The following is a 23,043-nucleotide window of genomic DNA, read 5'->3' as shown; positions in this document are numbered from 1 at the left end:
CCCATTTTTCGTTGTCATTTCTATTTCGGTTTCCCGGAAGTGCGGCGCACTCGTCCCAAATGCATTTTCCATACGGCCACGGACCATCGACAAAGGCAATTAAATTTGTAAAATTTCACAACGAGAGTGGAAAGTGCAATGTGCAATGTGCAATGTGCAATGTGCAATGTGCAACCTGTGTGACCTCATTGATTAGCCAGATGCAGTTGTTGCTGCAGTTGGTCTTTATATTCGAAATGGATGGCATTCAGCAGGGAAATTGGATTCGACATCACTACATGGCTTGCACACTCGCAGCAGATTTTAGGCCTTAAGTTAATGGAAGGCTAGCAATTAAAAAGGAAATCGTTCATACACATACATATGTACATAAATGCCATAAATCAAATATATGCTATTTTTATTAGTCACTGAGTTACATCAACTAGTAAGTTAGGTAGTTATGCAAATGTAAATAGGTAATTATAGCTACATATGTACAAAACGGAGTTTTTAAAGTTATATATATAAAGTTATATATTTTTCTAGGCAACTAGCTTTTCAAAATTATTATTATTGTGCTTCGGAAAAGGCACTTTGGAAAGTTTTCCAGGGAATGCATAAGTTTGTGCTAAATTGATTAAAACTGCAGGCAGTATAATTAACATTGTTGGCTGGTGCCACAGGAATCTGCAACGGTTCATAACTTTTGCGAGAGGTGTTCAAAAGTATGCTACACACAATTTTACATCGTCGTTTGGCATTTTGCACTTGGCCCTGGCGAAGCCGAAAATAAATCACTGCATACTTTGTGGCACTTCTTCTGCTGCTCACCGAAACCTGTTGTTGATTTCAATTTTATTTTGGTATTTGTATATCATATAGACTTATGCTTAAAAATTAAATTGGGTCAAAGTCATTTGTAATTCGTGAGCGGACAATCCGAATTAATTAAAGAATCTCTGCCGCTGCCGCTGCCTGTATTGTCGGCGACCTGAACAAAAGCATTGACTTTTGTTTGTCTTTCGTCTTGCACAAATAAATAACGAAATTCCTTTTCAAATTTTCTGCCTGGCAAAGCGAAGAGCGAGAGGCGCCGCAACATCTCCACAATTTCACAATGCCTTTCGTTTGGCCATTTTCTCTTTTTCGGGGAAATTGTGGGAAAATCGTGAGCGAATCGTTGGGAAATTTTGTGGGGAAAAATCTCCGGCTGGCCGGCGGTCTATAAAAGCGCGCTGCCAACGCCGTGCGCGTTACAAAGGCAGGCGGACTGCCGACGCGAGTGCTGAGTGCAGAGTGCTGAGCGGCAGGATAAGGCGGTTGTCAGAAAGGACGAGCGCATACAAAGGACGAAACGACGTAAAGTGTTGCTCCATTTCACATTTACTCCACTCCGTAAGCGGACGCCCGCGATCCTGTTTTCCATTTCTTTTTTTGTGTGTGTGTGTGTGGTGGTGTGGCATCCTTGTTTTGGCAGATTTACACCGAAATAAATGTGACAAAGTGCGCCTCGCACGAGTCGAAGGACGCGCGCCTTTAGCATCCTGGCACCAGCCTCAGTGGAACTCAAGCCGCGTCGCCGGAAAACCCATCCATCCATCCAGTACCATCCAATACCATCCCCACTACGATTACCCCATGTCCACAGGATTCATTTCGCGCGTCCATAGTTTTTCCTGCTGTCCGTGGGAACACTGTGCCAAAAGTTGTGTCCTCGCACAAGTGCTTAACGCGAATCCACATAAACCCATAAAGGCAAAGTGTGATAATCAAGTGATTTGTATGCAGTAATGTACATATGTATATACAGAAGAATATGTAGAATTCCATTCGATTTCATTGCTCACTTGAATAGTGCACCATTTTATTATATGATATGATATGATTATATTATATATATTATATGATAGATTATATGATATATATTACATGATAGATTATATGATATATATTATAAGATAGATTATATGATATATATAATATTATATGATAGATTATATGATATACATTATATGATAGATTATTAATGATAGAAGAGTCTTTTAATGTATAAAACATCCAAATTGTTCGCTGTGCAGAGGGAATCGTGCTTGGCCATTTAATTGTGGTCTCTGGTGACCAGCAGGGGTTCGGAATGGGATGTGGCATGTGGCATGGGGCATGGGGCGAGATGGGCGGATGGGCGGATGCTAGATGGGGGGCATGTGGCATGGGAATTGTGCTAGGAGGTAGAATGGCGATGGTGCTTTCTTCGATTCAATTCGATTCGATTTGTCGTAATGAAGCTAGTCCACGGAGCCCCATGCAATAGTTAACATATTTTTATTGCCTTTTGTCGCCAAAGTGTCCCCCCTTCCCCCCTCCCTCCACCCACCAGGATTCGCCAGATCCGCCAGATCCACCAGATCCGCCTCCGTTTCTCCATCCCCCCAAACAGCCGCTGTCCGATGTCCGATGTCCATGCCCCCCACCACCATCTGCATATATATATATGTATATGTGTGTATATATAACCATCTATATCACAGCTCCCTCGGCAGTTTCGGTTTCAAGTGCCATTGGAGCTGAAGCTCCTCCGGATTGCTCACTTGATGGGTTGGCCGATTCAATGTTTGCGCTCTTGCGTGGCCAACAAGTGTGGTAGTTGGATATTGGCATTGGTATAGGGATTGGGCTTGGGATTGAGAGTGAAACTTGGCGATTGAAGGGGAGGTCAAGAGCTGGTCATTTGGGGAATCGGGTTTAGGGTTTCCTCGTTTCCTCGTTCCCTCGAGTGGTTACCACCGCCGCCGCCCTCCCGCCATGCCCCCCCAAGTTGCTTACATCATTTCGGGGCAGCCCTTAAAAGTCATGTTCACCAACACGGTGCAAATCCAGAGTAATCAACGCTGTCAGGGGAATTTCGTAAATATGTATGAGTTTCAATGTAAATCTTTACATTTCTCAATCGCTGGCACTTCAGGTGCAAACATTTGAATTGGAATTAGCAGCGGAAAAAGCAGCGAAGAACTTAAGACAAAGTGTTAAAGGTATCTATTTTATTCTTGGCAAAAGTGTTTCTACTAATATTAACTTAATAAATTATGCAAATATTAACCTAATAAATGTTGCAAAATAAACTTAATAATTATTGCACATATTAACTGAATAAATGTTGCCATATAAACTAAATAAATCTTGCAATAATAACTTTCCATGCTGAATACACATTTTTAGTTTAAAATGTATGTATGTATATGTACATACCAATGCAAATTATTCTGTAATTCGAAATTACAGAATTAAATTAAGCGATAAAATGAAATTTCTGTAGAAATTTTCAGGCCTTTTGCGGTTTATTTCTGTAGTCCTAATGGGTTAGTCCTTTGGGAAAGGATGCTCTCTGGGGGCGAGCACTTAGAGCCTTTACGGGGGGCTGACTCCTGATCGCAATCAATCGTGGTTGGTCAAACTTTCGCCAAACCGAAACTTTTACTCCTGCCCACTTGTACCCACCCATCACACACACAAACACTTGCTTACAAACACACACACACAGACATGCACACTGTGTGTGTTTGGCCAAGTGATTCATTAAAGCAATTAGAAAAGTGCGGAGTCCGTGGCTGAGTGGACAAACATTTAGCAACACTTCTCTTGCATGCAGCCAGGATTTGCGGCCACCTAATGCTCATTGAAATTTACGATTATGCTGCGAAATTATTAAACAATATGACCGCCAGCGGAGTTCAGTTCAGGAATTCAGTGGGAAAAACCGGAAAAGCTGAAGAAGCAGCAGCAACAGCAGAGGAGAGCCATAATAAGGAATCAACAGGGAAATTGGGCAGCCTGCTTGGCCGCACACTGGCCAAAGTGGCCAAAGTGGCCCGCACCAATCCCGCCCAGCACGTGACCAATCTGCCCGTTTCCGCCCTCCTGCTCCAGGCCCTCGACGCGGTGGACGTGGCCCGCGGCCAGGGAATCGATCCTTCCATCATCCCCAGCACCATCAGCCCAACCACCACCATCACCACCACCACCAGCAGCAGCAGCAGCATCAACACCACCATCACCAGCAGCGAGAGCAGTGACCCAACGGATGTGTTTAGCGGCCAGCCGCCAGCGTTCTCATTTCCCGCCAACGTCACTGGAGCAACTGCGTCACTGGGTGGTGCGGGGGATGCGGACGCATACCTGCCGCCCACGGCCAATCTCAGCGGTTTCATCGCATCCTCAACAACGGCGGTGATGAGCACACTGCCAATCCCCACCAGCACCATGGCCACGCTGCAGGCCCAAACGGTGGCCACCTTCATCGCCGCCACCGGCAGCAAGAATCGCCCAACGACCATCGTTGTCTACCCAACGGGTGAGTCCTTCAATCAAGCTGCATTTTTTCAACAAATATTCTATCTTCTACCAACATTTTTGCCATCAAAATTTGCAGTAAAAATAACTTCTTTTTTATGGGGAATTTGATTTATTTTATCTTGTTTTTTTATCACCCAACAGGTGAGTTTATAAATTATACAAACAATTTTAATCAAAATCTGTAAAGAGAATACTTTGTTTTGTTTGTGCAAATTAGGTTGTGTGTAAATTTTAGCATACACATATATTTTAATTACCAAAAGCGAATTACCAAAAAGAAAGTTGTAAAAAGCAGGCACATTACTTACTTGGCAACTTTGGCCATAAATAATAAAAGTAATTTGCACAATTCACGACTTTTCTTCAATTTAACTTCACTTCAGTGAAGTTGCATACTTTTGGGCTGACGGAAGAAATTATTGCTGCGGCCAAATTTCCGTTGCATACCTTTAGGAGCTGTCGGAAAACGTTGAAGGAATTTGAATCGTTGCATACTTTTGGGCTAGTGTACCCGCACTAAAGGGTATCAGTTAGTCGGGGAACTCTTGTTTTTTTTTTGAAAGTGAGGAGTTTGTTGTTGAGCCACATGCACTTAAGGAAGTAATTACTGTGCATTTGCCATGCATTTCATGAATTTTCGAGCAGCTGAAATCAAAATAGCTGCCTCTTAAACGCATTAAATTTGCATGGCCATGCTGAATCTTGAAGTTCAACGGAAACTGCTTAAATTGCTGAAATTGCTTCGAATGCAACTTTTTTGTTTGTTTTTTAATCGAGTGGGTCGACTTTATGAAGCGCTTTTAATCATGCCTGCGCGCTCTGTGTAAATTAATAACCATCATTATGGTTATTGATTTTCTTCGCTTTCAACATATTGCCTGCTGTATGTATATCCTTTCGCCAGTTATTCAAAATGCTGCAGGCTCTGGGTTTCTGGGTTTTTCTTTTTTTTTTTCTTCAGCATCCACGTCGTTTTTAATCAAAAGAAGAGCCCAAGTGGGATTTGTCACCGTTTTGGGGCAACAATCAATTATGCCCGCGTCGCAAACGAAAGGACTCGCACTCCTCCGCGAACTGCCTTAAGTTAATTAGGAACATTTGCCGGATAAAGAGCCGTGCTCCACCCGCTCTAGTAATCAAATCAAATCAAATCGAATCAACTCAACTCGACTCAGCTCAACTCGACTCAACTCAAGTCAGTGCAGTCAGGCAGCCATCGGGGTCGCGTGCCAGTCCTGGATCTGGATCCATGTCCCCAGATCCGTGGATTCACCATTCACCATCAGTCTCGTCATCTTCGTCTTTGTCCTCATCCTCGTCGTCATGCACATCCTGGCCACCCAATCCATCCGCATCCCAATTAGTCGCCCCGTTTGCCGGCGTTAATTTGCATGAGCTGACAACCGAGTCCTCATTATCCGCATTGACTCCGATGACTCCTCCTCCGATGACTCCTCCTGCTCCTCCTTCTCTTCCTGCTCCTCCTCCTCCTCCTGCCCCTCCTCCTCCTCCTCCAACTGGCGGCTGGCGCGTCAACTTTTATATATTTTTTATAGTTTCTCGTTGGCACGGCCAACTTTGCTTGGCTTTCCAACTGGCTACCAGGCCAATCCCAAAAAGTTGGCCCCAAGAGTTTAAGCATGAACTAGGCTCCATTTCCATTTCCATGCCCATTTCCATTTCCCCTGCTTCATTTCCCATTTCCCCCGCTTCATTTCCCCTGCTCCATTCAGCAATTAGACAAGTCTAAGTCGCAGTAATTGCAAAGAGTCGCACTCGAATTTAGCTGTTGATTGTGCCAGGCAAGTGTCGCCATCAGTTGAGTGGGTGGAAAAACAAAAAAAAAACAAAAAACCAAAAAAAAAAAAGGTTGGGAAAACTGGGTGGAAAGTTGGCGGGCTTCTCCAGCTGGCGCCAATGTCACCAACGCCTCCGGTCGCTCACAAATTAGAGTCTTAAAGGCTGCACGGAAAACAAATAAGCGAGGCTTTAAATGGAAAACAAATAACCGAGGGCTGGAATGGAAAACACGAGGATTTTCAAATCATTTTCAAATCACCGACAGCGGCAGAGAGCCTAGAAGTAGGCAATAAAAACGAGAACATGCGATTATTTCCCGTGATTTCCTGCAATTCGATTATTTATGCCGTGTTGGCTTCGAAAACTCGAAGGATTTTCCGCTCGAATTCATTTGCAAACCTTTAAAGCATACTTTTTTGTATACAAACTGCTACAGTTTTTCATGGACTTTATTATTTACTGAAATGATAACTATAATTTGGATGTAACTAGAGCTGATGCCAAGTATCAGCCAAACTTTACTCTTTACTTTATTAGAGAAAATGGCTTTAGTTTTTTATTGTGTGACGTAGGCTGGCGTCTTTATTAATCGTCACACTTGCAGAAGCTTCGCTTCGCTGCTGGGCCGTCGAAATTTGTCGACGACATTGTCGACTTTCCTGCGCGCCTTATCGGTGCCCAAAAAACAGGAATAAAAAAATAAAAAAAAACACAGACTTCCAGCTCATCCCGCCCGTAGGCCCATAACCACTCTCATTTCCCCAATCCCCCAATCCCCACTACAATCAGAGGGTACATCTCGGGCATTATCGACGGAGGGGGCGGAGGGTACGGAGGGCGGCATACGTCTATGTCAGCGCCCTCCATGGCCTGTGGGCGTGGCACTCGAGTTGCCGCCACCTTGTCAGTTCGACACAAAATACAACTTTTCGTCCATGCTGACAGCAATGGAATACAAAAAAAAAAATACAACAAAAAATGGAGAAAAAAACAAAAAGAATCGCAGATGGAGAAAAAAAAACTTGCCCATTACAATTTCCCCCCCAAAAAAACGACAACGACAACGGGAAAAAGTGCGTAAACTCATCCGATAAAATGATATAACAGGAATGTGATGTCCTTCAGCTCCATTGATAAGTTAACAATGCATTCTACTTAGCGAAACACTCGAATGCCTGTTCGCTTTTTTCGACGTTTCAACGTCTCGTTTTTCACTTTTCCCAACGAGAAAAACTCAACTGGGTTCGCTGCTTTTCCGCGAACAATACTTAAATATTCGATTTTTTCTTTATTTTCCAACCCCCTCCCCCCCCGATTTAAAACGTTGCACTGGTGTAAACTGAATTTAATAGTCAGTGGTGGTGGAAGGGGGAATTTATACGAGCGAAGGAGAAGTTATTTAATAAATAGAGGGAAAGTAGTTAAATAGTTTAATGGGTCAGTAGTTTTATAGTTTAATGGGGCGCCATGAAAAAGCTATATATAAATCTATATATAAATCTATATATAAATCTATATATAAATCTATATATAAATCTATATATATATAGTACATATATGTATGTATAGTTTATGCTGTGGTAACGAAGCGCAGCACAACATTACAACATTCGGTTGTCTGCTGATGGAAAACAAATCCCTTTTTGTTGGTAATTTAATCATGCTAATGTTGTCAACAGCTTTCGACTGCTGGAAGCTGAGACGTCCGTTTTTGGTCAAATCGAATGGGTTGTGTTTGTGTGTAGAGAACGAAACCGCATTTTATTGGTCACCACGAGTGCCCTGGCTTTTGGCCAGAATCCTGTCAACAACAGGACGCACCCAGCACTGACTTTGATTTGGGCGGGAATTTGCCCGATTTGCTGGGCTCTAGCTGCGTATCAAAGTGAAACTTTGGGGCTCTATTAAATGCAAACTATTCTCCGCAAATGCCTTCCGGACTTCAAAGTTGGACACCCCCTTCCCCTTATACACACACACACACACACACATCTGCACCCGTTTGCCTTTCACATTTCGCCCGCCTTGAGTTGAACCGCAATCAAGCTCGAGTTGACTTTGATGGGAATATATTCGAATTGGAGAAATCACTTTGCGCTGCTATATGGGTGTATGTGTGTGTAGCCAGCATATCTGTCTGCGCCGTCAAGTCAATACACTCAAAGAAAATCCATCACTTGGCCAAACAGTGATTATGAATTAAGAAACAAGCTCAACGCGACATTACACTCCCATTTTGGGCCATTATTTCCATGGTTTTTGAATGAAAATTCAGAAAAACCAAATTTATTTTTTAACGAAAAGGGGGGAATTTTTCTGCGTGTACTCTGTATACAGCGCACATTCGATGGGCTTTGTTTATGCTGGCGATGCTGCCTTTGTGGCGCATTCCTATTCCAGCGCCGACGTCAAATATGCAAACATTTAATTTCGATTCGATTCAAAGGACGCGTCTGTCTGAGTGGGGCAGAGGCATTATTTTTATTGTATTTATTGAATATTTCTGGCATCAAACGGCGTCTGATGACGCGGCCTGAATGGCGTACACAGGACTCCATCTTGGGGGCGCAAACTAAAGTGAACTGTGGAGTAGGGACGCAGGATGAAGGACTCCGCGCCATCAATTTGTGTAAATTTGAACTGTCACTTTGAAGGCGTTAATTGGATTCAGTGGCGCAGGCAGCAGCAGCAGCAGGAGCAGCAGCCAAGAGCTGTGGGATCCCGAGGAGTCCTGCAGCCGCCGCCGCCGAGTCCTTTGCCGCAAGGAGCTGCTGATGGACAAAGTCGAGTTAATCCAGCTGAGGCGCTGATAAGGCAGGAGCAAACATTTTGTGTCGGCGCTCCTGATCGAACGCGAACTTAATCGAATAATGTCAGGCCAACATCAAGTGCTCCATTTAACCCGGCTGTGGGTGGGTTATCCCCGTCCAAAGGACCTCTCTCCCCACTCCTCTCTCTTCGCAGTCCTGTGAGTCGATAAAGTTGCGAATAAAGTGACACTCAAGCGGTCTTTTGGGTGGATAAATAAACACTAAGCGTATTCTATTTTGTTTTGAGTGCAAATCAATTCATATCATTTTGTAATTTCGTAATTTGTAATTTTAAAATGCTAAACTTTATCTGCAGTCCAAGTATAAATACAGGTGCTTAATTATTTCAATGCTTTCGCTGCACTCGAAAGTAATTAATGCAGTAATATCAGCATCCATTTACATAGTTTCAAAACTTTATTCATTTGAATAATCTTTTCGGAAAACCTTTTCCAAAACTTTGCAGGGCATTCAGCTTTTCGTTTTTTTCTTTCCAATTTGTTGCTGCCTTTATGCTACTTTTTCGACAAACAAAATTTGGGCCATGGCTTTGTGACTTAGATTAGAGCATCCGTTGGCAAGGACGAATGGTGGCAGTTGCTTGTGGGTGGTGCTGGGTGGTGCAGGGTGGTGCTGGGTGGTGCAGGGTGCTGCTGGGTGGTGCTCGGTGGTTGACTGTGACGTATGAGTGGCTTGAGTGGGACTGGCAAATGAGGTTGCCGGGTCAGGGGATTGGATTCGCTACTGCTGCTGCTGCGGGTGGGATAAGTTCACCAGGTGGATCAGTTAGGGCTGTAAGTCCTGCCGGGATTTGTGTATGCCCAGCGAAACAGGGAAATTATCCTTGGCAAGCTCGGGCTTAAGCCTGTTTAACCTCGTGTTCGGAGCACTTAAAGGATTCACTCAATCTGAAGTGTATACTCGTATTTATTTATTTTGTACTTAAATAGCTGAAACGTAACGCACATTTGCAGTTCGACATGTGCGGTTTACAATGAAATTCCTTCAAATTCAAATTTGCTTTCTTAGCTACTACTATACAATATTGTGGTAAATTTCCCTTTAGCAAAACAGCATAATATTCTGTTGTAAGACTTTAAGAGTGGCATTCCCCGAAGGGAAACCCACGTACGACTTTGAGTAAGAAGCATGTTTAAAATGTTTCGCTGGGATAAATGTTGTTTTCTTTTTGCTAATTATACCTAATGGAGTTAAGAAGGCGAAATGGGGCTAAATGGCGCTGGATGCAGCTTTGCCTCGGCTTAGTTTATGGCCAAGAGCCGAAATTAAACAGGCTGGCGGGTGAATAACGTTAACGTAGGAAAATGCAAATGGCTTAAATGGAATGTGCCACACCTCCCCCCCTGCTTCCCCTTTAAAAATTCGTTCATTTCTCGTCGCTTTTCCCCCACACACACACACACAATTTCCCATCCTGAGTTTGTGCTGATAAATGTTGCCTACTTTTTTGGGCGGGGGTTGCCATGCAAATGAACCGGAGATGAGATGAGCTCCGGAATTATGAGTTTGCGTTGGCCATAAAACCAGCCATTCCAGCACTTGGTTATTGTGATAAAATAAACATATAAATAAATAATCTTTGCTCTCGCATGATGGCAATGCCATGGCAATGATGGCATTTCTGCGGCTGACCAAACCCACAACCACAACCACAACCACAACAATTAGGGCCCCCTTGATTTTGGGGCGTTGACAGGCCCACAAACTCGGCCGATTAACATTCGTGCATCATTTGGCAAGGCCGAATTGTTTTTGCCCACTCCCCTTTTTTCTGTTTTGTTGTGGGGGCGGTGTATACACATTGGCATAATGGGGCCAGAAAAGGTTGGGCAAGGTCACACAGCCAGGCAGCAGGAGGCGAAATGTGGCTAAATGTGGCAAAAAGGCGACCTGGTGGGGTCAAGAATGTGTGCACGGTTGTGCGATGTTGAGTGCGATTAAGTGGACTTGCAGGAGCAGGAAGTGCCCTCCACTGGCCCGGCCAAGGAAATGTTCAATAAATTTTGGGTCAAAATATTTGCCTACAGATGGGCAAGCCAAGATAGATAGATAGATGGAGTCAGGTACGCTGCTAACTGCTACCTGCTACACAAACGGACAGATAAATGGAGGCTTCTACGTGGTGACTTACATTGGGATTAGGGAAATGCTCGAGTACCGAAAAAAAAACTTGGATACACATAAATATACTGAAAAGCGACACGTTTAGGCATTAAATTAGTTATTAGTTAAGTTAAGTTCTCAGCGTCTAGTTTAACTTAATAAGTGCGTTTCGTTACTACGCAAACTGCCGAATGAATGAGTAATGAATAAGTAAGTGTATGAATCTAATCAGCGCATTTGTGTTTTCTTGCAACCCATTTCAGTTTCACCCGAGTCGATTGTCATCCCGATCGTCTCGTGCATCTTTGGCTTCCCCATCCTGGCGCTCCTGGTGATCTGCTGCCTGCGCCGGAGGGCCAAGTTGGCCAGGGAGAGGGACAGGAGGCGGAACTACGATATGCAGGACCATGCCGTCAGCCTGGTCAGATTTAGTCCAATACATAGGCTTAGTGAGTTTGAATGTCGTAATGTAATGTGTGTACGAAGAACGTTTCTTTTTCTCCTCTCGTTTCCTTTTTTATCTCTGGTTTTGCAGCCACTCGCAGATCGAATGACTTGTTCGTATTTTACGACATCCTGCATCCTGCATCCCAGCATCATGCATCCCTTGCATTACTTGCATCACCCACCTGCATCAGTGCAGCTACAAAATTCATCTTTGCCCTCACTTAACGAGCATATAGCCCACATACACCACTGCACTCTAGCTCTTTTGCCCACTGATATATATACACACATACATACATATAGTATACTATACACACTCGACTCGACTCAACTCGACTCGCTTTCACTTCGCCAGTTTTGCCGGTAATCTGTGCCATGTCGTGGCCATTAATACACCTGTCGACCATTGTTGTTGGATCGGCCTGCCAGCATAAAAGAATGAAAGTTGGCAATCCACAAAAGGATGACAAAGAGCCCGACGACGACGACGCATCATCAATATCATAATCATTGTTTTTTAAGAGCCCGCATGTCGCAAATGTATAGTACATTTGTACCTTTGTGCGATGCCACTGAATTGTCATTGTCAGTGGACAGTGGACGGTGGACAGAATCCAAGCCAAAATCCCCACAAAATCCGAACACAGCTGCATTAGCCATCCTGATAGCAGCAGGCACACTGAGCGAAATCGGTTCAAGTTCCTTTTTTAACAAAAAGTGTTTAAATCGAAATGCACATATGTACATATTCATTTATGCATTATTCACAGCTCGTTATTGAAACACGTAGGCGAAAATGTACCTCATGTACTTACATATATCGTTTGCAGATTTCCAGTCATTTCCTATCAATTTAATATTTATGAAAAATATATATTCCATTCCGACAATATGGAAGTTCTTATCGAAACGGCAAAAAGATTCAATTTATTCAAATTCTGCTGGGCAGCCGTGTTTCCTACCGAAGAGCAAACTACGGAGAACGTGAGTTGAGTGAAAGCAGTACAACTTAACTGCTAGAAAGTAAGCCACATGTGTGTGTGTGTGTGTGAGCTGCTTTGCACTATGGGAAATTTGACCACTTTTTCTGGCCTAAATTAATAACTCCAGAACGGGAAAAGATATTTAGTTTGTGTTTTTTGCATGGAGTTACACTAGTCCATATCTTTAATGGTACCAAAAATTGTGGGCGTGGCACCGCCCCTTCTATGTTTTGTAATTTATAACTCCAGAACGAAGAAAGATTTTTAGTTTTTTTTTTTTGCATTAATTTGCGCTAGACCATATCTATACGTACCCCAAAAATTGTGGGCCTGGCACCGGCCCTTATATTTATATTATTTATTTTCGTAAAGGCTTTCTCTAATTTTGTATGTTTTTTCTATTCTTAGCAAAAAATAATGATTTCGTGATAGTGTTTATGCAAATTAAATTAAATTATTTTACAGAAGTTTACAACAATAATAATAATAAAAATAACAAAACAATTCACCAACCGCCTTGTTTAACTCCCGTTTAGCATGAGATTACTCTGAATTTGGAAAAGTAGGGTTAGGTCTAAAATCTATAATTTCTCCAAGAATCGGTAAAAGTGGCTTTTTAAATTACAATAATCTGAACAAGAATTAAATAAGCTACAACATGAGGTATATTTCATTGATGCAATCTGCTGCAATCACTTTAAATCTCTATTCAAAGTTAGGTCATTATCAAAAAAAATGCTTTTGTAGGGCAACTTATATTTTTATTAAATTACGGGTACAGCATTAGTTTTTTTTTCTATTGAAGGTGGCAAAATCTTAATAGAAAGCCCACTTATTAAAATACTATTTACAGAATGGAAATTAACGCTTTGGTTCCAAAGATATTACAACTTTTGTAACGAAAGAAAAACTTAACGTAGCATATTGTTGTTTTGTGTACGTGCAACAGCTGTTTTTAACAGCTGATTTCTTTGTTGTGGCGCCATCTATTAACATTTCTAGTATGAGGCACTAAAGATTGGTCGATTATGAATGCGTACACTAAATATTATTTTAATATTCCGACTTTCAGAAAATGGGTTTTGGCCAGAAAAAGGGGTCAAATTTCCCATAGTGCTTTGCAAGTGTCAAGCGAAGAGGGAGAGAGCGAGAGAGAGAGAGAGAGAGTAGCCCGACTTGCATTTGCATTTTCATAGCATACCTTTGGGCGCTCGCCGTCCTGTTTGCATATCACAAAATCGAATGGGGAAACGAGGGGGGAAACGGCAGTTGGGGGAAAACACAAACAGAAAACAGGAAAAACTGTTGACAGGGGGGATAGTATAGTAGTATAGTAGCTTGCCCGCTTATTTAGCAATGCGACACACACATGCATACAGCGCCCCCGGAGTTGCCACGCCCACCAAACCACGCTGTCGTGCGAGGGTTCCACGTTCCAGGTTCCATTGCTTTATGCACGCACGAACACGCAGAAACATTTTTATAACTGTAAATTTCATATTCAGAACGCGGGGCGTCAACTGAATGTGAATCCGCCACTTCAGGTCCCATAGAGAAAGAAATAAAAAAAAAAGAGAAAATAAAGCACTCTTGCAGAAACAAAAAAAAAGTAAACAAACACACAAGCACACACACACACACACAGGCGCAGTCAACCCTTCTGCAGCGGGAACTCACGCAGCAAATGGCGTCACATTTTTCTGATACCCTTGATTAAGTGCAGTTTCGCCAGCTCTTTTTTCCCCCATCGAAATAATCGCATGGCGCCACAGAAATCAATATATTGTTAATAAAAAAAAGAAAGTATAAGAGAAAAAGAATAAAGTAGAGAATAAATATTTGAAATAGTTAAATTTAATACCCCTTTCAAGCAGGGGTATCATTTAGTCTGGCCTCAAGGAATGTAGAACTCTTTCAAGCTAGTTTTCCGCTTTAAACACCCATAGACTTATACTGAAAATAGCGGAAAATGCACGATTATTGCAGGAAAATCTAGAATTTATTCTCACTGTGTAGCGTCACAAGGATGATGATTAAGGTGGTGTCGACGAGGTCGACACAACCGCAGGACCCCAAAAACGAGCAGCGACAACCGCAAACTACACTGGTTTTTGGCTGTGTCGCTTCTTGGCCCCAAAAACAACACACACACACACACATACGCACACACACGCATATTTTGCGCACACCCAAAATGGGGACACGCGTTTTTTGGCACACATTTTCGCAAAACGATTACGCATCACCGCAGATGCCTTTGTCTGTTTTTCGTTTTTCGTTTTTTTCATTTTTTCCATTTTTTTGTGTCGCAACCAATTTTGCCCCTCTTGTTTTCGCATATTTTCACATTTCTGTTATTTGCCTCACATTTGCCGGGGGACTGAAAGCAAATTGAGTTAATCATTTAAAAGGATGTGCATTTTGCAGCACGTGAAGTGTTCATTCTTAATTACTTTTTAGGACACCATAAACTAATCAAACCGGCATTTCATTTGCATGGCATCACGCAGTAGTTTTTTGCGATTTCCTATATTTTTTCCACGCTTTACACACAGCTTAAATCACACCGTTGGTATTTTCACTTATTTATACAGCAATGGGGAGGGGGAGCGTATAACCGTTATTTGTTTAAGAAAATGGGAAAATAAGAAGTGCTTTCGCTCGCTTTTTGAGATGCGGTGCAAGTAAATCACTTTTCACCCCACGTTTCTCACATTTTCGGCGCGTGACACCAGCACATCCGTGACATTTTCAATGTGTCCCCTTCGACTTCACTCATATCCTTCACCCACACACACATACTCACACACACTCACACCCCCTTTGCATTATATATCCTGCTCGAAGGACCAAAAGCTAGAAAAAGACGACTTTGATTAAAGGAAATTCTCTCTTCCCAATGCCCGCAAACCATCCACAGATTACCGATCGTCGCGAGCTATCAGTCTACGTCCTGAACGAAGCCTGAGCCAGGGCTTCACCTCTCTGGAGCTGGACACTGTGCTGGAGGAGCGATGCAGCGACGTGGAGCAAACGCAGACGGAGATGTTCAATGCGGAGTCACCGATGGACACCACCTCCTACAAGATGTCCATCTCATCGAGCTAACAGTTAGCCAAACCGGCTAACCAGCAACTGGAGCAGGCATCGCCCCACACCCACGACACCGACAACCCAGATGATCCCCAAGCCGAGCGCCAGGAGCCGGTGGTGAAGGTTCCGCCGGCCAAGAGCACAGCGCAGCTGGCACCACCGCCACAGCTGCGCAAGACGGCCAGTGTGCGCGACGATCCTGCTGGTCTGGCCAAGCGGCGCAGTCGCCTCCAGGAGATCCGGGCCGCCAGCAGCAGTGCGAGTGGAGCTGGTGGTGGTGGTGGCGGCGAGGCGGCTGTCGCCTTCACCAAGCGTGAATCCAAGCGGGAGCGCCGCCGTGGAGCACCAGCAGCTGGCAGTGACCGCCAGTCACCCACGATGCGCAAATCGCATTCCCTGGACGCCGCCGAGAGCTACGCGCTGGCCAGCATTCAGGCGCCACTCTGGGTGACCCTCACCAATGCCCGCACCATCGACGAGCTGGCCCAGCAGAAGATGTGAGCTCCAGCTCCATCTCCAGTTGCATCCGCATCAGAATCGTTCACTTAGCAAACCTCCGACAGTGTCTACAGAGCCCCGCCCACTTAGAAAGCGTGTAAATGTTTAGATGAATTTCGAATTAGTCACATTACCGACACAAACGAGCTACTTGCAACAATAACTAAAGCTAAACCAGTTTAATGACGTTAATGACCAAACCAGAAATAGCAAAACCGAAACGAATATTAAAGTGTACAATTTTAAATTCACTTAATAAGCAAGTCTTTCATTTGGATACGGATGTTCTGCGCTAATCGATGATTTCATCTTAGGCTTTAACGACTACTTCATTTCCATTACAGTACGTCTTTTTAATGGGGGGTCATAAAAAAGATGAACGTTTGATGGCATTTCAGTACATCCCCCCTTTATTTGCAATTGTCTGTGTGGCAGCCAAAATTTGAACAATTTATGCGGCTGGCCAAAAATATGCGTGGTAAGTGGTGGTAAGTGCGTGACTGTAAATGTCCTATCAGCACGCATGCTGTGCCACTCGCCTATAATTCCCAATCAGTTCTAGCCGCCGCTGGGCATCCACCAACATTTGAGATAATACTTCGCAGGATCACAAACAGATTATTATACTTTAAAAGGAATGTGGTTTTGATGCGCTGACTTGAGCAATATTCAACGAATAATACATATTATTTAAATAACTAACAAGAGAGTTCCCCCCGACTATCTGATACCCCTTACTCAGCTAGTGGAAGTGCGAGGGAGATGGAGAAAAGTGTGACAAAGAGAAACAGTGAGGTTTTTTAGTCGAATTTTTTCATTTATTGTTTGTATTTCTCATCCTTGTATATTTGACTTAAATTGGTTTCTTAGTTCTCTTCTGGTTTTTCGTTTCGTTTCATTTCATTTCATTTGTTTGGTTTTCGTTATCCGACTTTAAAACAATTCACTTGCTTTTGGCGATTTATGCCTTGAACGCCATCAGTTTTGCTATGCTAGTTTATTAGTTATCATGTTTAATTATATAGTTATATGTAATGAAGCACAGATATTCGAACTGGATCGTGTTAAAAAAAAGCTAGAATAAACCAACCGATCGAAAAGGGGGACCGAAACGAAAGCATCGGGGAAAAATCTCAATGAATTGTAAAATTGTAAAATTCACATAAAGTAATTTTCACATACACATTTATGGGTATATGTATATGTATGTACTTATATACTCGTATATATCATAGATCTAACGCTTAAGCAGATTTATTATAAATATTGCCGTGTTCATTGGATTGTTTTGAATTCATGTCTGTTTCTGTTCTGCCTGGGGATGCATTAGCTTTTTAACTTCTGTTTCGATTTTTCCATATTTCCATTCAATGATTTCAATTTTCGTATCTCTGCGCTTATTTTGGTTGTGGTTTAATTAGTTGAAAAGGCACTGCTGCATTCAAACTATTCCATTTTTTATTTTTGTAGCCCCCGGATCTTGACCCCTTAGTCTCATTTGGTAATTTTTTTGTTAAGAATACACAATAAATTTTAGATTTCCTTCTAGTGCACTTGCCCTAATTTCCAAACCGAATGCCCGCGCATTTTGCATATTTCATTTTACATACGAGTATCTGTAAGCTTTTTTTAAAAGTATCTCCTCGAACTGAAGTATCTTTTTCTTTATCTGTACGTGAATTACGTTTGCATTATTTGTGTGTGAACATATATTCCTTATTAGCTACGTTTACTTACAAAAAACTCTCCATCTGGGCGACAAAAAACTCGTTTCCTTTCATTTTTCTGCTCTTTTTGGTTTTCATAGATTTTTTGTTTCAATTTTATACCACATTACCCTAAATCGATTTAAATCTTTTGTGCAATTGTTCTGCGTCTTTTCAAAGTTCCTAAGCAAACATTCAATGAAAATAATCGAAAATTCGTTTCGCATTAAATTAATTGATAAATAAACACCGGGGCAACAATTGAATTGTGGAGTGTGGAGATGTGTAATTTAAATGTCATGAAACCTTCCCAACTTTTACAAAACCTAAATGTTAAATCTCGCGATTGCTAGACTATTTGAACCTAACGACAGCTATATGTATATTTAAATTGTTTATCTATTCACGGAAGCTCAACGAACAGACATTTCAAATCCTCAATTGAAATTAGATATCTTGTGGGTATAAATAAATATAAACTTCTGCTAGGGTTTGTTAATAATACTGTTTGAAGAACATACTCGTATAATGGTTAGTTTTATTGAACTATTGTCAAAACTGTGGAATAATGCAAAATGATCTGTCTTCAATGCCGTTCTTTCAGTTTAAAATTTCACAAAACATTTTAAGCCTTAGTTTTAGATTCTTACAATTACTCGGCTGCCTAAGTTTCTCGCTTCTTGAATAATATTAAGAAAATAATAGATAACCTTAAGACACTCAAATAAACTCATAAAAAATTATATTCTTTTCTTTAAATAGGTTTATTTCTTCAAAGACTTTCGCATTTAACTTTTGGCAGGTCTTTAATGTACGATAAATAAATGGTCGTTTTTTGTTAATGGTTTCCTGCTTAGTAAAAAAACACTATTAAAATACATATTATTCAAATGACCGGAAAAGATCGATTACTTGCACAGTTAGCAAGTGTTTCGCACTATAGAAATCGAACAGAACTTGTTAATACTACAAACGGAACTTAGATGTAACCATCCTATCTTCTAGCATTTCTTCTCTTCAGGATTCTTCAGGATTCTTCAGACTAAGAAGCGTGCCGCCGGCTCCCTAGCATTTCTCCACTTTCGTTTAAAAGCTTATTTCTAAAGGAGAACCTTGAGCTACAACAACAACTACTAAATGACACTGGCGATTCCAACGACCACGCCCACTATTATTCAAGTTGTCCGCGCCGATGGCCACGATGACCACGATGGTGGCGATGCTGGCGATGCTGGCGACGATGATTCCTGGCCTCTGCCTCCGTTTCGCTGTCGGTATCCTGCTGACCCCGCTGTGGCTCCTGGTGATCCCGCTCCCGCTTCCGAGCCTGATCCACCACCTCCTCCTCCTCGTCCTCCTCCTCATCTTCATCATCGTCAATGGCATCCTCATCGTGCTCGTTGAGCAGCAGCGGACTATCGTCGCCCAGGCGATTGGGGGGCAGGGCACTGCCCGGCGTTGTGGGTGCGGATCGGGTGATCCAACCCTTGCGGGCCACTCGTCCCCGGTTCACAAAGAAGCTGGCACCGCTGACCACGCTGCTAACGGGACTCTTGAGCACACAGCGCTGTGCGCCCGAACCGGATCCCCCGATGGCCGCCATGGGTATGTACAGAGCCTTGTTGGGTTGCTGCGTTTTGCTGCCGGAGGTGAAGAACTTTTTACTCCGCCCACTGGTGACGCCGGAAATGGATGCGGATGTGGTTAGGATGGGCTGCAACACCTGCTGCGAGTTCGAGGGCGTCGATAGCGTGTGCTGCAGCCGCGGCTTGGCACCAGTTCCGTTCAGCAGCAGCTGTTCGTAGCTAACACCCGCCTGCAGCTGGCGGATCTGGTCGAGAATCTCACGCACCTCGCCCGTCGGACTGGTGGCCTGGGGCGGCGAGCCCGGCGTTCCAATGTTGGCCAGACTACTCACGCCGGACACCTGAGCCGATGGCTGGCAGCAGTTCTCCAGACTGTGCAGCGGATTGGGTTGGATGCAGCCATTGCTGTATATCACCGGTGTGCCAGATCCTCCCGATGCGCCAGTGGCACCCGTTACCGATCCTCCCAAGCCGCCCATTGCCAGGCTATTCAGGGAGGCAGCCTGTGTGGCCGATCCACTTTCCGCGCCCTGAAACGCACCGCCAGCTCCTCCGCTTTCGGGCAGCATTCCTGCAAGAAATCGAATTACGATCAATTAATAAGTTGTACCAAAGAGTTCCAATGCCAATGCCCACCTGCCACACAGCTGTTGTTCACAAAGATGTCGCTGAGACTGCTGTTGCTATTCGCCATGTACCGGAAGTGCTGGTCACTCTGCGACTGAAGGTAGCCCACACCCACGCCCACCCCCTCCTCATGGGAGGCGTGCAGCCGTGTGCTGTAGAGCGCTGCTCCGCCGGGGGCACTGCCCAGTGCCACGGTGGCATAGTGCTGGGCCTGCGTCTGGGCGGGCATCAGTCTCGGCTGATAGGCATCCGTTTCCACCAGCTGGGATGCCGATCTCGGCATGGCGTAGTGCACAGATGCCAGCGGAGCACTTGGCACCTGGTGCGGTGCCGCCTGTTCCATGGATCTCAGATGGCTATTTCCGTGTCCGTGGGCATTCGCATTCGTATTCGCATTGGCATGCGCGTGGGCATGGGCCACATAATGATGCAGCCCCAACTCCGGACTGGCGGCCCGGGAATACGGTGGTGGCACCAGCGTATTTGCCTCATTGGCATTGCAAATGAAGCTGGAGCTGAGGGAGTCGACGGTGCTGGCCGCACTCAGGGATCCCCCGGCAGCCGGACGGACGATGTAGTTGCGGAAGTACTGCACCATCAGGTAGCTGGAGCTGCCGTTGCCTTTGCCGTTGCCCGAATCGGTGTTGCAGGTGAAGACAAGCGGATACAGATCCGGTTTGGAGGTCACCTGCAAATTGGAATGGAAATTAGGCGAAGTTAGGCATATGTACATATATGATTACTTACCTCCGTATAGGGCGGCGGCGGATGATGAAACGAGTTGCAGCGACTATATTGTGGAGGTGCGTAGCAGGAACCGGCTGAATCGCCCTCGGATTGGGTGTGATGCTCGTTGAATCCCCAGCCGCACAGTGTCCTCCGCTTCTTCCATAGCGAGTAGGCACACAAGATGGCCAAGATGATGGCCACCACCACGCACCTGCAACGAGAATATATTTCGAATCAATATCTGTGGATTCTAGAGAGGATCGTTATTCACTGCTCGGTTTGCAGCTGGCGCGACTGAATGAAGAAGCCCATTGGAGGGGATCCGGATGCGGATGCGGAAACGGCTCCGTGTCCTGCTGTTCCCGTAATCGAATTCCGACTGAAATTTGTTTGCCTTTTCGGTGGCCAAGAGATGGGATTATATGAGCTGGATGGCGGGTGGTCGGGCGGTCGGGTGGGCGGGTTCCGTTTGTGTCTCATTAGTTGGCATTGCCATTTCCACAGCCCCCAGGGGAGGTGGCTGGTACTATGGCAGTGATGGTAGTAGTGGTGGCCTAGCATGGGGGCTACCAGCTTGCATAAGCCTCTCGACTTGACTCGACTTTTGACTTGACGCAACCCCGTCGCTGGGCGCCACCTTTGCTGCCAATAATAATAATATCTCGCATGCCACACAATGCCAATCGGCTGCAAGTCCGGCCAGAGCACACCCAGCACCCCACACCATCCAATCCATACCATCCATCCATCCATTCGATCCATCCCACCATTTCACCCAACGCCCCAAAGCTCCCCCCTTTGAACGGCCTTGCAGTCGACCTCCGGGGAATCCCCAAAAACAAAAACAAAAACCAAAACAAAAACAACAACAAATGCAATCCATGACCATGACCATCGCAGTAACTAAATAAATCACTCTTGCTTTGCGCAATTAAAAGAATCACAATCTACGAAATGTCCCAACTATTGTTTTTAAGATTTAGTTAGAAAAGATACGATAGATAGGAAAGTTACCAAAAGGAGCAGTTTCTCCAGGGGAAAACCCGCTACTCACCAGAAAAACCAGTGGGTGGCGAAGAACAGATTGAGAACATGCGAGTCCGAGGAGGGCGGAAGGGGGCGTGGCCCGCCTTGGTACGGCGGACAGCAGCCCTGGGTGCAACAGCCCTGAGTGCAGCCCTCGCAAAATCTGGCAGACACCTGGGAAAATAAATTGCATACATACATATATTAGTTCAATCATAACAAACATTACACACTTTAAATAAATCAAAAGAATTTATTCCGCTTTTTATCGATCCACCTATTGCCATACAACAGTATTGTCTGGGAAAATGACTAGTTAACCTAATGCATCAATATCATTTACTGTAATAAAACCATAAAAAGCACTTTCTTTTGTGATGCTTTGCATAGCAAGTGACCACTGTACTGAGCCCTGTTATTGTGCTCATATTTACATATGTGTGTGTGTAATGCATTTATTACCGTTGGGAATCCAATCGCAATCAAATTAAAATTCAGAGGTGCATGCAACATGAATGCGCTTGCGTTTATTTATGCAACTTTTTACTACTTTAAGTTGTAATATATTTTTAATATTTTTTCCAAATTCCGAATTCTCGACGGTTTTAGACCAAAAATATAGTGCGAGCGATTCACAAGCGATTTTATCACCTTGGCAATTTACATATGCATGTGTTCAATGTGAAAGCGTTTAAAAATGTAACATGGCATAACTTGTTGTTTTTCGGTTATTATGCTAGTTTGAGTGCTTGCAACATTGATGAAATGAAGGGCACTTACGTTCGCTGGCAGCAGCGCCAAGAGGAGGAACAAGGAGAGCAGGAGACACTGCAGCGCGTTCGTGTGCGTGGAAGAGGGACGGAGCAACATCTTTCCTCAGCCGCTGCCGCTGCCTCAGTCGACGCCGCGGTCGCAGTCGCTGCTCGGGCTGGCGCCAAATGTCCTATGGGGCTGGGGGGGAGGAGATGCGGGGAGTGTGTGCCTCTCCCTTATTTTCTCCGATTTTTCGCCTTCTTCTTGTCGCAGCCTCCGTTTTATGTCCGTTTTCCTACGCTTTTGGTCCTCGTGTGTGATTTGTTCCTGCCTTTTGTTTTGTTTTTCTATCTTGTTTTCTTTTTGTCTGTCTTGCTGTGCTGTTTGCTACTTTGCAGTTCCGTTATTTGTGCCACATGCTGTTGTTGCTATTGTTGTTTTGGTCGCACTCACACAAACAGCGTTTTGTTTTGTCCTTGACAGACGCCAAATGCAATTTAGCGTAGCATGCTTTTGTGCGTTTCGTTGC

The 23,043-nt window shown here is 44.1% G+C and overlaps 2 protein-coding genes across 2 annotated transcripts; one reads left to right on the top strand and one right to left on the bottom strand.

Annotated features, from left to right (window-relative positions):
• Window positions 1–1,297: 1,297 nt before the first annotated feature.
• Window positions 1,298–16,285, top strand: LOC122624312. The gene is given in 4 exon segments (XM_043803809.1): window positions 1,298–1,341; window positions 3,629–4,330; window positions 11,330–11,515; window positions 15,417–16,285. Coding segments are annotated over 3 exon segments (1,542 nt in total). The 5' UTR covers window positions 1,298–1,341; window positions 3,629–3,648; the 3' UTR covers window positions 16,091–16,285.
• Window positions 16,286–16,952: 667 nt separating this feature from the next.
• Window positions 16,953–22,661, bottom strand: LOC122624201. The gene is made up of 5 exons (XM_043803673.1): window positions 22,542–22,661; window positions 21,790–21,935; window positions 20,754–20,946; window positions 20,016–20,694; window positions 16,953–19,950 (listed from the first exon to the last, which is right to left on the bottom strand). The coding sequence occupies exons 1-5, from the start codon at window positions 22,629–22,631 to the stop codon at window positions 18,965–18,967; spliced, it is 2,094 nt and encodes a 697-aa protein (XP_043659608.1). The 5' UTR covers window positions 22,632–22,661; the 3' UTR covers window positions 16,953–18,964.
• Between the last annotated feature and the right edge of the window lie 382 nt (window positions 22,662–23,043).

Source organism: Drosophila teissieri, chromosome X, assembly GCF_016746235.2.
Source record: "Drosophila teissieri strain GT53w chromosome X, Prin_Dtei_1.1, whole genome shotgun sequence".
NCBI classification, from domain to species: Eukaryota; Metazoa; Arthropoda; class Insecta; order Diptera; family Drosophilidae; genus Drosophila; species Drosophila teissieri.
Note: the sequence above shows the minus strand (reverse complement) of the source record. Positions and strands in the feature narration are given on the sequence as shown.

Coding starts and splice junctions, on each gene's coding strand:
- LOC122624201 (XM_043803673.1), bottom strand. CDS start 22,631: ATGTTGCTCCGTCCCTCTTCCACGCACACGAACGCGCTGCAGTGTCTC. Junction 20,947..21,789: donor GCCACCCACTGGTTTTTCTG/GTGAGTAGCGGG, acceptor TTCTCGTTGCAG/GTGCGTGGTGGTGGCCATCA. Junction 19,951..20,015: donor GAACAACAGCTGTGTGGCAG/GTGGGCATTGGC, acceptor GATTTCTTGCAG/GAATGCTGCCCGAAAGCGGA.